General features: G+C 37.1%; 1 protein-coding gene across 1 annotated transcript in view; it reads left to right on the plus strand.

The window, feature by feature from the left end:
• Window positions 1-15,513, plus strand: part of COL19A1 (collagen type XIX alpha 1 chain) — a 172,946-nt gene that overhangs the window by 68,733 nt on the left and 88,700 nt on the right. The window contains exon 12 of the mRNA XM_057368851.1: window positions 15,446-15,499. Coding sequence (XP_057224834.1) covers window positions 15,446-15,499 — 54 coding nt within the window. The remainder of the gene's footprint in view (window positions 1-15,445; window positions 15,500-15,513) is intronic.

Consider the following 15,513-nt stretch of genomic DNA (forward strand, 5'->3'; position numbering starts at 1 on the left):
TTTCTACTTCATCCTATCACACTTAATAAAATACGCTTCTGTCTATCTTCTATCCATTCAGAACACACAAGGCTTTAAACTTCCAGTGTGTCCCCAGGTGCAGTCTTTTGTTTTTCTTAAATAAGCATAAGTAAATGAAGAAGCAATCACCTTTCCTAGGTCTAACATGCTGGTTTGAAATCAGCCGTTATTTAGTGTTTCTGTTCTCGTGTCCCAGACACCTCGAGCACTGGGGAGGCTTCCAATTTACTTGAAAAATAGAAGCTATTGGGCATAGATAGGAGACAATTCATGAACCTCAAAGGTCAACCATTAAAAACAATCAAAAACTACAACTGAGAGAAGCAGTTAGTAAACCTGGCTATTAATGAGTGCTTTTGTTTATGAGCTGTATATTCTGCTAGAAATGCTTCAGTCTGAGCAAAAGATTAGAAGAGTAGATTCCATAAGCTGCAAGTCTTGGTGTAACCATAGACACTACCTGTTGGTCGGAATGTTTTTGGACTAATGGAATAATGTGCAATTTGCATTTTAGATTTAGGGTCCTATTCCCTAGTTTGTTTGGATGTAGGTGAAGTTGGTGCCAGCGTGCTGAAATTTGGCRGTTACCTGTGCTAACCATCAAAGCAGCTACTTTACTGCTTTGGGGTAGGGAGAAGAACTTTTGAAAACCTTGAAATCCTATTTCATGCAGGCAAGACCGAGTGCTTTACCAGCTGGATATAAATGTGAACAGTTTTTTTCATACTTCTCTCCTAATACTATATAGGGAAGTATAAGAGTTTTCTCTTTCTCATCCTCTGATGATTTAGTCACCTCTTTGCACCCTGGTTTGGGTAGCATTTTAGATGGGTTTTTTTTTTTTTCATGAAGTCATACGAGGTTAAATGTGCTGAGTTTTTATTTGAGATTTATTTTGTTACCAAGCAGATCATGTGTAATCTGAGATATTCTGGGCAAAAGGAAAARTTTAGTAATTCTACAGGAAGTCTATCCCTGAAATAAATGCAGTCACATTGGCATCCTACTAATCTAAACATTGCCAGGGCTTATCAAGCAGTTCTGTGGTATTTGGCTTGATCTGGCCATCTTCCTATTGWTTAAAGCTTTTTCCCTTTAAAACAGGCTTAATCAATAGTGTCTGTGGGGAATAGTCCCTAGCCTGTGCTAACTTTTGAACTTTGCCTGGGAATTACATGAGGAAAYGCTAATTGGGCTCATTAAAATGTCTGCAAAAAACCTTCAGCTGGGATCTGTCRATTAAATGCTGTAGATGACCAAGCTCCAGGTCCCAAGCTGTATCACTGTTTAATTCACTTTCACATGCCCATTTGGTCAGATTAAAGGTTCAGCAAGCTCAGCATCCTGCTTCTAATGATAGAAGTGGTGCCCTGGGGAAAAGCATGAGGACAAACTAAGCAAATATAGTGCTCTTCCTGCCCTCAATTATTTGAGACTGCATCTCAGCAGATGTGCTTTCAGTGACTTTAGTAGTCTTCAATGGACTTTTCTCCCACTAGCAAGTACRGTTTTCACTTGGATTCATGTAAACTTTGAGCATCTGCAATATCCTGTGGTGAGGAATTACACCGTTTATCTTTGTGTCTGAAGAAATACTTCCTTTCGTTTATTTGGAACCTGCTTCCTCTTAATTTTATTTGGTGTCCCCGACTTCTTTTGGAAGATCCCTGTTCTTTTCAGTACCARTTGAGAACCAATAAGCTTCTATTATGCATTCCTGAGCTGTTTCTTTCAAGTTCAAGAACACCAGCCTGTGTGGTATCTCCAGCTATGAAAAATGTTCTGTATTAGATCACCCTTACTAGTTGCTTCTRTGTATTACTTAGTTGTGTTCCAGTGTTTAAAGGCGGAAAAGACAAGAACTTCAGTCTACATAATATCACAGTGAAATGCTTTTGTTTATTCTTTGTGCCTTCATGTCTCCCCACAGGGACTTTTCTATCCTTCTTTTTAGCTTTGAGTGTGGCCTCAAGATCTCACTTAAAAGATCCTTTTGAGCTGGCCATTACCAGTCACTGCATTTAGGAAGTTGTGTTTGGGTTCACAGGTTATGGCTACACAGGGAATATAAGGATTTCACAGTCTTCATTGTTTGTTGTATAGCTACATTGAACTCCATTTGTCCCTTTGCCATGTCATTTCATCTTATAATCCCTGTATTGAGTTTKTCACAGTTCATCCTCATCTGTTTTATCCTGTATAATTTGGTATCTTCACCTGCTTGTCATGTACTTCAAAATGGTTTTCTCTGAGGTTTGAGTGTCAACACTCCAAATCTTGCTGAGGATGACATGAGTGGGAAACTGATTTTGCCAATACATAAATGCTGGTGTGGACTCTCAAGCTGTTTCTGCCTTATATTAGAAATGTAATATTTGACAGGTGTGGAGGACTTTTGGCATTAGAAAGGTACTCATAGGTTCTGAAAATGGCCGTTTGCACATGTTGAGTACAACTGCCTAAACACTTCTTGAGCCTGGTGATAAATTTTAAGTTATTGTAACAATTCTTTCCTGTATGGAATGATGCACATTTAACAGCTGAGAAAATATTCTGGAGGAGGAGAGAAATGTCCATTGGCACTGGTAGAGAGCACAGCATCATCCTCTGTCTAAGTAGACATTTTGAGGTCCCTCCCAGTTCCCATTTAATAACTGTGAGGGTTGCACAGCACCAGTAGGGTGAATGCTGGGGCTTGGGTCAGGGCACCTCTGTGCAGGAGGGACGGTGGGGATGGGCATGGATCTTAAGTGGGTGACTTGGGAAAAGCAGGAAGAATGGACAACATGCATGTGTGTATTTCGGAGAGAGATGGAAGRGACTGAGAGTAATTCTGAAGACAGAGTGAGGTACATCAGCAATATTTAGGAATAAACCTGAGATTTCTGGCGCACCCTAACTYCTCAATTTGACTGTGCTGCCTTCCAGGAGCTGTGGGGTCTGTAAGTAGGAACTCTTCCTTTTCAGAACCAAAAGTAGAATACAGAATTTCTGTTTTCCTTGCTTTCTGTCAACTTGGCTAGTGAATTGATTTTATTCTGTGGTGAGTGGAAGGTGTCCCACAGCTCAGGCTGTGCTTTTGGCTCACCAGAGAGAGTGTTCATCATCTGCCTCAGCTACCGAGTCCTTTAGCTCGAGGGGTAAAGTTTATTGTGGTGAATTAAAACATTCTGTCTTCTGCCTCCACAGATCAACTTTGGTGAAGGGCCTTATTCATTATGACAGATTACTTTTGTTGTTTACCATTTATTAATATGAATTGAATTTTAAAAAAGATGATTGCTGAATCAAGAGATAAGAAATGCCAGAGTGGAAATAATTTGCAAATTAAATGTGCCCTGAATTGGATTAGAGAGAAGCCTGGAAATAGCCAAACATATGAGTGTTTCCACAAGGTAGTGTCAGAGAAATAGGTCTGATTGAAGTTCAATCAGTCATTTTTATTCAAACTGAAGTTCCAGTCATTTTTATTCAAACTTATTTTCATATTACTGTTTCTGTATTTTCTTTTATCTGCTTGCTACTTTTGTTACATGTTCTGGATTACTTGTTCCTTCTCTCTTACTTTCTTTCTCTGGCTCTTAATTTACCCTTCCTGTTGCACAGACACCCACCCATAGGCAGATTTGTCCATTCTGTTTGCCTCCTTGACTTTTTCAAAGGCTGTTTAGATTTCACCAATGCCTTTAAATAATAATGTTGAAGCAAGAGTTGTCTTTAACTGGAACTGCTGTGAGAGTCATTGCAGGTACAATGTACCATAACATGAATACTTCAGCTCCTTAAACATCTTCTGGGTTCTGGATAACACTAGGTAATATCACTGATATTGTCTTATAGTTAACCAGGACAACAAATTAATGTTGTTTAACGTGGCTGTAATTCTCTTTTTGTTTTTTTTCTTGCAAAGTAACCTCGGTGGGATATTTTTTTCTTAGTTGCAAATCTGGTGATGAGTTTGAGTGTATTTCCTCAATTTCCAGTTGAAAATGTACATTTACACTATTAAACTTGTGTGTTTGCACACATATTTATGTGTGTACTAGAATAAGTCATCCCCTTGCAGGAAATAGAGTACAATCATGAAAATATTTAGTAACCTACCTAGTAATAGATTTCTAAATTCAATCACTTCTGGTTTAATTCTTGTGCAGTTTTTAAAGGAATGCTTCTTTTACCAGAACTTCAAGCCAGCAAGGAGGCTCTGGTGAAGGAAGGTGTTGCAGCAAGAGAGACTAAGCACAACTGAATCCTTTCTGGCAGGTGCACTGCATCACTTTAACATACCAAAATGAGATCTTGTGACATGTGAGTCTTCTTTCTTTCAAAAGGGAGGCGATTTCTGGCAATTGAGGAGCAAAAATACACTGTGAGACAGAGCTGGCGAGGCTCCACAGCAAGGAGGCCATCAGTACTCTGCAGTGTAACTGTCAGTGAAATTAGGTTGTAYGTACTGCTGCAGAAGATTATTCTTTATGGAAAAGAGTGTAGTGACAGGTATCTAATGAGAAGAACCAATAGAATAATCTAATAAGGAGTATTAATGTTGCAATATGTGAAAATACCATTTCACATAAATTGCATACATGCTAATGCAGCCTTGTAATTCTTACTGTTTGGCCTCATATTGTGAGAGCTCTTTAAAAATTCTTTTGAGCAATATTTCTAAAATATGCATGAGTGTAAGAACCTAAATTCGTAGGTGRAATCACAGAATCATGGAATGGTTTGTGTTGGAAAGAGCCTTAAACCTCATTTAGTTCCAATTTTCCTRCCATGGGCAGGGACATCTTACACTAGACCAGGTTGCTCAAAGCCTTGTCCAACCTGGCCCTGAACACTTGCAGGGATTGGATATCTACAACTTCTCTGGGTAGCCTGTTCCAGTGSCTCACTGCTYTGATAGYAAACARTTTCTTTTTTTAACGTMATCTAAGTCTATCCCCTTTTTCTTAAACAAGTTAAAGTCAATGGGCTCTGTATATCGGCTTTTGCAATTATGAGTGAGAGCTGTTCACAATGAAAAGTATTCGAATTCTTGTTGAAAGAAGTTTGATTAAAGAAGAAACAATAAAATGGCTCTACACATCGGTCACTGTAGAAGAGGAGATGACAGAACTGTTTCCATTAATATACTAAAAATAGAACTCAGTGTGTCCATGTGAGCAGGAAAATCTTCTACAACCTGCAGAGGCAAATGTGGATGTTTCTACAAGTCAACAATATACATCTTTAAGTATATTTAAGTCTCCAAAGCACTTCTTTTTTTCTTCACTTAGCAGTAGTTGATGTTTGTTARCGTAATACTGTCAGTGATAAAAATRGTCTTCCTTCCCAGTCTCCTTCTTTCCAGTTGCTTCTTCCTATCCCCAGGATCCCTRTGCGCTGCTATTGCAACTGTTTGTGTGATTCCTAGTAAAATAAYCAAGTCAGGGAACTGTTTAGACCAAAAAAAGTACCTCTTTTTACTGGGTTTGTATCCCAGCACTTTCTGTTTCTGTAGACTGRTATGTGCCTATTCTTCAGCAACAARGGTATTTCMGAATAATAGGCATGTTTTAGTARCTAAAAGGTGCTACAGACCTATACAGATAAGTTTCTGRGTTGGAGAAGAGCATTATGATTCCTTTTGGATAAAGCTACACTGGAAGGTGTACTTTGRAAACAAGCCTAAAGTAGCTTAGGTAATGGCTCTTGAATTCATGAAACCTGACTAAAGTTCCTTCAGTGTCAGTTTGGAATAGCTCCAACAAAATGTGGTGTTAACATTGAGGACTCTTGCCATTTTGTCCGTAAATCATTTCTGTGACACTCTCTATGCTCACATGGACACATGTAAAAAATACTTTGAAGAAAATCTGATGTAATACAACGTGGAAGTCAAGGGTGTTAAGACTGTTATAAAGGATCTGCACAGAAGATCAAGAATGGTAAATAGTACAGAAGGATGTGCTAATGAAGCTAACACAATCAGCAGCTTTAGGATGCTACTTTTTGCAGTATGCTCATTCATCGTCTTTGTGTATTTTTAAACTTGTGTATAAGAAGCCAAAAAARCTGGCTTAGAGGAGCAACTAATTTGCGATAGCTGCTGAGACTTTCTGTGACAGTAGGTGAAGACTGAACTGTCTTGATGTCTACAGGGACCATATCACTGATCTTCCTGGTGTGGCAAGGCCAGTATGTATTTTGCACAGATGAAGAAAAGGCTTTGTCCTGGTACACTTTTCAGTATTATGTACTTGTTGAAGACCAGCAGCAAGTAAAACTCCTTCTGTTGTTGGYAGATGGCCAGTAGATGCAGTTCAGATTTCCCAGGATGACCTTTCTAATGATAATTCTGTCCATTCAGTAGGCTGCAGAGCATTGTCACACCTATTTATTCTAGACGTGTTGATTGTTTGCACTTCGCTGCACAGTGATTCTGCTAGAAGAGAAATAGAATTGTTTCTGTGTATGGTACCCATACAACACATCTGGGCTGAAACCCATACAAGACATCTGCCAGGAAAGGGGGAGCTGTTGATTTTGATCATCTCAAAAGGAGAAAAAACTTCCTGCATTAAATCTCTATTACTAAGTTTTGTGCAAAGGGCAGAAATTTCCTRCTTTTCTAATCATATTTTGAACAGACCTTAGTGAAATCTGACTCAGCAAGGTGTGTTTATTTTGAACACAGATCAAGTCTCTATCTCAGATAAATATCCATCAGAATACTGAACATACCATGTCTTTAAACTGTACTGGGGTTTGTGAGAGCTTCAACACCAGTTTCCTGGTCTAAAGTATGCATTTCTGTGACCTTAATAAATTACTCATTGTAGTCTAGGAAAATAGAGATAACTGATAYTGCTGTCTGTGTGGGGCTGATGAACATGGTTAATAGTCACAGCTACAGAAAAGACTATTCTGGTTATCATGTGACAGAAATAAAGCTGGAGGGGTAACCTTTGGCAGAAAAGACATAGCAGTCCATCAGCTTGTGCACTTGACGTGGCTTTTTAACCATCTGCAGAACATCTTTTAGARTATAAATAACAATAGCAATACCCTGCCAAAACCATGAAAGCTTCTGTGTCTAAAAAATACTACATTCTGTGAAAGCAATACTATTTGTCAACTGCTGTCAAGAACAGATTGGCTTTCGGTTGCTGTAGGAGACAAGCCCTGAAAAGAAACTGGTTTATTCCTCCCACGGAAAAACCTTCATTCAATACTAACACTAAGCCGGTATAAACAGAAACCTCCCCACTAAAAGGCAGATAGAATTTTTAAACAATTGTAACTGAAAGTCAAATCCATTTCTAGTATTTACTTAAGAGATGGAAAAATAACATACTCATTAAATGAGGCAGTTTTTTTCTTTCAAGGTTTTTATTATATTGATAGATACACAAGATATCTAAGTTTAAAATTGCWGAGGAATCCAGTGAGGGAAACTTAGAGCCAAATTTAGCTATTAGTTTTGTTCCTGAGTGATAWAAGAAAAAAATCCTACAAAAGCTCAGGTATTTGTGCAAGTTTAATCATATTMTGATTCCCTTGTGTTGGGCAATGTACAAAAAGCAGATTATTTATTTAAACCAAAGGATATTATAATTAAAATGTAAGAATTTAGACAGAAGRTGGCTATCTACAGAACAACAGAGCTGGTTGGCTAGTTAAAAATTAAATAATATGAAAGGTGATGTAAACCTATTGGGCAGATTTTGTGTTCATAACACCAGAGAAGAATTGGGTTGAAGAGAATGGTTTTGAATGGGGATAAATGGTATGATCTCGTGTAAGCCTTGCAATGCCAACTTGTGCACTGAAGTTTGCAATTTGATGTCCTGGTATTTAAGTGTGTGTGCATGAGAAGCATCAAAGGAGAAGATAAATGGTGAACAATGTTTTAGTGATGATATTCCTAATGGGTGAGAGCAGGATGAGGGAGTATTTGTGAAAATAGCCTGGATCAATGTGGAAGCTGTGTAGAGAGAAGAAAAGGTTTTTGCTATGGTCTGGATGTGCTTTATATCTGAGACATTCACTTCAAGTTCATTCCAGTTCTTGTTGACCAACAGAATTAGTGTATTTTTACAGTGACAAAAGAGGAAGCTTTCTCAAGTTAAAAACGTTGAAAGCAATATTTTAAACAATTCAAACATAGATTAGATATGAGGTACTGGAAAGTTAAGACATGCTCTTGGCCAGGAGTCAGGTCTGGATGTAACTGATGACTCATAGAACTGATTGTTGATTTTATATTTGCAGATGAGATTAGCCAGAGACACTGCAGAAGGGGAGGAAAACTGGACCATGAGTGTACCCTGTATGGCCTCTGCATAGAAACATGCATGCAGGAGCTGTCTGACTGAATTCAGGACTCTCTTTAGTTTGGAAAGCCTTTTGCTTTTGGATTATGGAGAAAGTTGTAGCACGATAAAGGATGTGCAGTACTCCCATTTTTAATTTGGAATTATATTCTGTGTGTAGACTTCATTGTAGAATTCAGCCAGATGGAGTGAGTAAAGACCAGAACATCCATTACTACTCAGAATGGCAGGGTTTTGAATTTTTAAAATATATAGTGGGTCTTTCTGGGAAGTCCTGAGTTATTTTAGAAAGCTACTTGCGCCCACTAAAGCCTCTGCACAGGAATACCAAGTATCATTTGCAAATGAAGATCACCATGAAAAAGCTTAGTAACTCTTCCTTATAGACACATTTTACTGAATTGATGATACTTTCTTAAGGGAGTACTAATATATTCAAGTGAATGTTAGGAATACATTATATAGGAGGCTGAAACTCCACTTTCAGATAGCTCAGCCTTAGCTTGTACTATTTTTCTGATTTCCATGAATAAAACTTAATCTTGGGTTAAGAATTTTTCTTTAAAGTTAGGTCTGGGAATCTATGATCAAATAAATACTATAAAGAGTAAAGTTTTGATTGTTGAATTTGTTAATATTTTTCTCCTTGACATTGAAAGGCTTGAAGGAAAAGAAAAAGTAATTGAAAYGGTCATGACAGGATGAGCCATGGCAGGATAGTATACAAAGAAAAGTTAGCAAAAGATGACAACTAAATTTCATGTGGCAGAAAGAAAACTCAATGTAAACATCTTAAGCACAATTGGGACAAACACACACTACTATTTATGTTGGGACATTTATTGTTGAAAAACAAACTAAATGTGAGATTGTGATCAGTTTTGCATACAATGTAGCAAGCAAGATTAGCCAAARTCTCAGTATTTTTATTTCTTGTGCTGGCTAATATCTGTTACCCAAAAGGATGAAGTTGTGTCTTTATGTTTCTTTTACCTTAACAAGTCTCTTAGATGAAAAGGTGTATGTGTATCTTATTTTTTCCACTTTTCACAGTATATTTTAATTTCTTTTAGTATTCATTTCATTAATGCTCTTTACTAGCTCTGCTCAGCACTAGGGAAGGTTAGGCAGTCTCGTACATTTCCACAAGACAGAGTTACTTTGAAGAGAAGAACCAAGGCGAGATTCAGAGGTCTGGAATACACACAAGAGATCATAGGATTGTTCAYCTGTGTTTTCAATAAGGCATTGCTGGTGGCCTTGCTGTGGCATTTTCCAGATATGAAATAATGAAATTGGACATTCTTTAAGGTTTAGTTCTCAATCATAGTTTTCTAGGCTAAGTTATAAATGTTTTMATTAAGACAGTGACTGAGGACACTTTATTGCCTGTCAGGGTGGCATGGAATTAGCAGACTCTTATAGAAATCAGTGTTTTTGCATGTTGCAATGGGAGAGTTGAACTTCCATGAAGAATATATGAGAAAGAAAAGTATACCTAAACTACTTGAATGAAAGTGGATAGAGTCCTTCAGTCCAAAGAGGGTGCTAGCTCTTCAGAATGGGTTTATCAGTCTACTCCCGTTTCATCTGTATTACTTGGTTTAATTTTTACTTTGCTGTTCTGTATCTCTGACCTCATACTATCGGCAAAAATGGCACATGGACAGAACATACATCTCAGTCATATTTTCATTCTTTATATTGTTGGCTTTTGTATTAATGTTTGTCTGTCCTTCCATGCCTTCATGACAAAAAGATAATTTATTTAATAAATGAGAGAGTTTTGGCTACTTAAGACATGCACCTCGTGCAAACACTGTAATCTTTATTTAGCAAGGACATGATCGTAAGAAAAGCTGAAACTATTTTGTCATGTGACTTTGACACATTTTTCAAGAGAGAACAACTATAGCAGAACCAAGGAGCAGTTGAGAGGAAATGTTGTCCTGGAAGGGTATTTAGGGTTTAAACTACCACAGCCACATGCAGACATGCCTACAATGGAGTATCATCAAGTCTTAGAGCATTCTCAAGCAAAATCTACAGTCAGGGTAAATTCACTCTAATCTTAGATCATTACAGTACTTCTCTGTCTTTTTAATACAAATTTGATCTCCCATACCTTAAAATTCCTTTTGGCTACAAGTGAAATCTATTATTTATATTGGCAGTATGTAAACATTGATGTCCCATTTATAGCATTTTCTCCCATATTTGAGATCCATCAGCATCTCCTGTGTTCATTTGTTTGTCCTAACTTTTTTTTTTCACCCTTTCCATCATTCTACTTTGGGGAAGAGCAGAAAATATGATGCCCTGACCTAGCAGCACTAACTGTTTTTCACTGTTCTCATCAGTGGCAAGTAATCTAGAATATTTAAGGTTTTTTTCAAATTGCATTTGACAAATGGAGAATGGAGTTTAGCCTTTTAAGAATGTCTTTATGTTATAGATTTCCGTGCACTGTATGATCCATAGCAATACCAAGATGCTTTTCTGCAGTACTGCTACAGGGCTTATTCTTGGTTTTTAGGCGTTAGATTTCTCCATTTGGAGAGCCCTACACTAAAACTTTTATTGGATGTGGGTTTGAGTTGGATTTTTTTAGGCTGTTTTTTTTCTTTTTTTGATTGATGTTCTAATTGATCCAAATAATTTTGCATTTTAAGATTTTTCTACAAAGAATTCAAATGGATGGCTGCCTCATTCCTGCTGGCAGAAGAAGGCAGTTCATTGGTGCAGCTTTGGAGCCTTGGGCTGGTTTAGATTCAGATTGTCCTGTGCCTAAGGTTTTGCCCTCAGCTGAGGTGGTGATTTGCCTTTCTCTCTGGTTAGAAATGTTAGAGCCTGCTTGTGATGCATGGAATGTGACACGTGACACCAAGCAGTAATTAGCTATTTTGAATATTTTCAGTATTGCTCAGTCTAACATAAAAAGAGCRGGAAGAAAAGATCATTCTCCTGACTTGGTATCCAGTGTGTTCAGGCATAACATTTGTTTAGGACTCTTTCACAAGACAGTGGTGGAACAATTTTGAATCAGAAGGGTTTTGGTCATTTTTTTTCTTGATAAGTGTATCTAGTGAGCTGTCTGATCCCTTTGAAATTTTGTGATCTGGTTTATTTCTTTTTCTGAGTATCCTAAATAAGGGGGCTTGGGAAGACACAGGCTTCAAGGTGACATCCTTCCTAATGATTGCTGTTGATTTTAATTTTCTAGAAGAGTGTTTCTGCAGTGTATCGTGCTATCTCTTTCTGACCCTGCTTAGGAAATATTCTTATGTACTGCAGAGCTACAGCCTGTTTGATAATGAGCTTCTTGAATCACTCTTACRTTTTCTTGTATAATTCTTCCCAGTCTGAACTGAAGCAAAATCATTAGTTTGCTTTGTTTTCTGCTCCTTTTACATGGTACAGTGTCTCAGCAGTCCTGAGGTTCTTACTCTCTGTTTGCTGCTTTCCTAAAGCATACTGTCTAATGATCTGAAGATTTACAGGTCTGACAGTAAGAATATTGTTGGGGTGCACATCTTCTGACATCTATCAGAAAATCAAAAAGAAACAAAGGTTGGGTGTTTTTTAACTGAAGATTTAGATTTTTTTAATTGATAACTTTCTCAAGAAAAATCAATAAGCATTGTTATGAGYTGAGATCAGTTTAAAAGAAACTATGGAGAAATGGTTGCAAGAAAAGAAAATTCAAGTAGAGCATTCTGCTGAGACAGAGCTGTAGCATTACACAAAAATGTATTAATAAAATAACAGTTCATAACTGTCTTAAAGATATGTAGGTGAAATCGTGGAGTTTCAGAGATTAAAAAGTACAAGGTGTCTGCACTGACTTAGTGATGTTATATAGCTTGCATACTTCAGAGAGGAATTCAGCAAGTGTTAACAATGGCACATTAAAATTGCTCCCAGAGATGATACCAGGAATTTTTGATTCATACCATTAACAGGGTAATGTTGCAGATAAATTTTTATCTTTTTAGGTCAGATTTAGGTATTAATGTATTGTATTTACAAATACTTTGCCTTTCTAACMTGGGGGAAATAGCGGGCAAGGAGAATGAGGCAGTCTTGGTGGACAGTGAGTTGGAGGCTGGTGCTCTCATCTTGCAGAGGCTGTGGATGAACCCCTGGCTCTAATTAAAGAATGCTATCACTGAATTCAATGCATCCACGATTACATACAGCAGACTGAATCCCTCCCAGCACTTATTCTGGAGCAACCCCATCAGCTTGTTCTATCAGGGTAATGGAATGCAGGATTCACCCGAAGAAATACAAATAATTCAGTGTTACATTGGGTTGGTTTTAGTTAACTAATAAAAAAGGCTTGACACTTTCAGAGTTTTTTCATCCTGTTTTTGCAATAAATAGTTTTTAATTGTCTCATCTGAATGTAGTATAAGCAGGCAGGRGCATTTCATATAAAACAAAATTAAYACGTTTCTCTCTTTTTTGTTAATCTTTAAGGTACAATGCCACAAAGCCACAGTGTTGATTATTACCAGCCTCCTCTACACTGCAGAGTGGCTTCATCAACTCTGCAAATTGGCTGGAGTTGAAGCTGTTAATTATGCAGTATAGTGTGCTCCATAAAGACAGAAATGAGCATGACTTGGCTTAGTTCTCGTGAGAATAAATTGTTAAAATTGGACCTCTGCTTGGTTTGAATTCTGGCTTCACTGAGAACACAGACATACCATACAACAGGCTTGGCAAGTACAAATTGTGTACTCCATTAAAAAATCAGAATATGTTCATAGCAAAGTCTCACACCTGGCAGAAAGCCATGGACTCTGCAGAGGTCCAAGGCACATTAACAGGGGGTGCTTTTTGTCATTTTGTCGAAGAAGCTGAGAAACATCTTAAATGCAAATATTGTGTAAATCATAAGGAAAGGGAGGTTTCTTTCTTCCCTGCATTCACCAGTCACACTTGTGTGTATCCAGAGCTGCCTGGTGGCGTTTTGAAGTTACTGTCTGTCTGCTGTAGAGGAAAAGGCACCTCCACCAGCACATCCTGCTCCAATCACATCGAGGCAAATGATCAGGGAGGGTGAGGGGACAGTCATCTTTTAGTTAGACTCTCTGTTTAGCTTTTTTTGTCAATGGAGACATTGCATAACAGATTTTGACAAGATGCTCTTACCTTAGGTTTTYACCTGTGCATGAAGGCATTTAAAGGATGCTATTACTTCTGAAGCAAGTCTGTACATATTTGCATCATTTTTTCTTAAAATGTGAAAGCAGATACACAAGCCACAGAAAAAAAAMCTGTTCCATAAATTGAAATGATTTGTAAATCTTCTAGAAATATATTCAGATGAGGAGATAGGTGTCAAATATATGATTGTGCCTTTATAACTGTTGCAAGATTGTGGCAGTGTAACTGCTACTAGTTGAAATATCCCAAAAGCAGTGTTAAATGTTCAGTGTGTCACAGTGATGAAAAGTAAAATGTCATTTTTGCAGTTCTTCTAAAAGTTTAAGTGCGCTATTTAAAAAGAGTCATACGCTTGGGATTTCAGCTGGCTTTTTTTTTAACTGACAGTGAAAGAAAATTATTATCTTAACCAGTGTCTTAATCCATAGAACAAAGAGGACTCTATAGTTTAAACATACTAAAATAATAATTGTTAAATTCCTGTAACTGTTTGGTGTCATTTGAATTTTGCGGTAAATGCAGATTTATCTGGTGGGGTTTTTTTGGGGGGGTTGACCAGCAAGAAAGAGAATACTTGAGGGAAAGCCTGAACACTATGATTCAAGCTAATGTGTGTAGCATTAAGTTTCTTACCAACAAGATGTATTAAAATGGAAACAATGAACCAGCAAAGCCATCTTGTGAGTGGGATTATTAAATTCACAGTTTGCTGCTGCTAATTTGTTGGTAGGCTTCAGTTGTCCAGTAAAGCTCATACAAACTCATTTTGCAAAATTGATTATTAGATGAAATGCCCTCTGTCATTGCCACTGGAGGAATAGTTTCGAATCAGGGCTGTGTCACAAATGGAGTTAGCTGAATGATCTCAGCTCAATGCCATTTACCTAACAGAATTATGAAGATGATGCTGATATAATGAATAGGTTCTGCTCAGACAAATGTAGTCCCCTGGAGATAATGGAAAKTCAATGAAGATATTTTTATTTTCTTTGGTTCATATGAAGAGCTTGGACTCTAATTAAAATTCAATCCTTGCACTTCTATCAGAATTATGTTACTTTATGATTATTTATTATGATTTTACAAACACCAGTTGAGGAACAGAGATGCAGTTATAGAGCTTTTTAGCTAGTTGCTTGTGGAAGAGATTTTTCCCTTAAATATGCTTCTTTAGCATTATTTACATTAGGTGTATTTTATTTACTTTGATGAAACATGTGTTAACTAGAATAGCATGGTTGTTGGAGTCAATATGGAACTGAATTCTTTCATGTATGCTACAAAGAATATTGTATTTTGCAGTCAGTGTTTCATGACTAAACTCAGGAACCAGCTATAGTCAATTCTGAAGGAACCTTCTAACCATTTTTTTTCTTTTGAWTAATAATGTTGTTCATATTCATACTTCTAAGAAAATTTTCAGAAYGAAAATTGTTTCCATTCTTCAAATGCAAACAGTGAGCCATATACCAGCATGAGTCAAAGGCAGATGACAATATTGAGGACTTTTAAAATAAACATTTATTTTAAGTATCTGAAAACAAAATTGAGTCTCAGAATAAAAAAAAATACTGTAATATCAAGATTATGATTTTCAAAAACTAAATTCCCTGGTATAAATTTCTGTTTTACCACCACATTCTTGAAATACAGCAAGAAACAAGACTGTTTTTCTTCTGTGGTGAGTCTTTATGGTTGTTCAATGACACTATGAAGTATAGAGAACTGTATCTATCTGTGTGCTAGACTTTTTTCACAGATATTTATTTGTAAAGAATTTCTGTTGGAATGTAAGAMATTGTTTTGCTTGTGCAACCAGCAATATATCTGTAGAACAAACCACAGTGGTAAAATACTTTTCCTGTTAAAAAGCACCATGGGTTAGTATTTGCCTTGAGTATATATAATAAAATAAATATTCATTCTTTTAGGGTGAAAAAGGAGATAAAGGAGAACCAGGACCAGAAGGCCTTCAAGGAACAGAGGTAAACAGAACGAT

Source organism: Malurus melanocephalus, unplaced genomic scaffold (genome assembly GCF_030028575.1).
Source record: "Malurus melanocephalus ecotype Western Australia unplaced genomic scaffold, MMel_1.1 scaffold_4, whole genome shotgun sequence".
NCBI lineage: Eukaryota > Metazoa > Chordata > Aves > Passeriformes > Maluridae > Malurus > Malurus melanocephalus.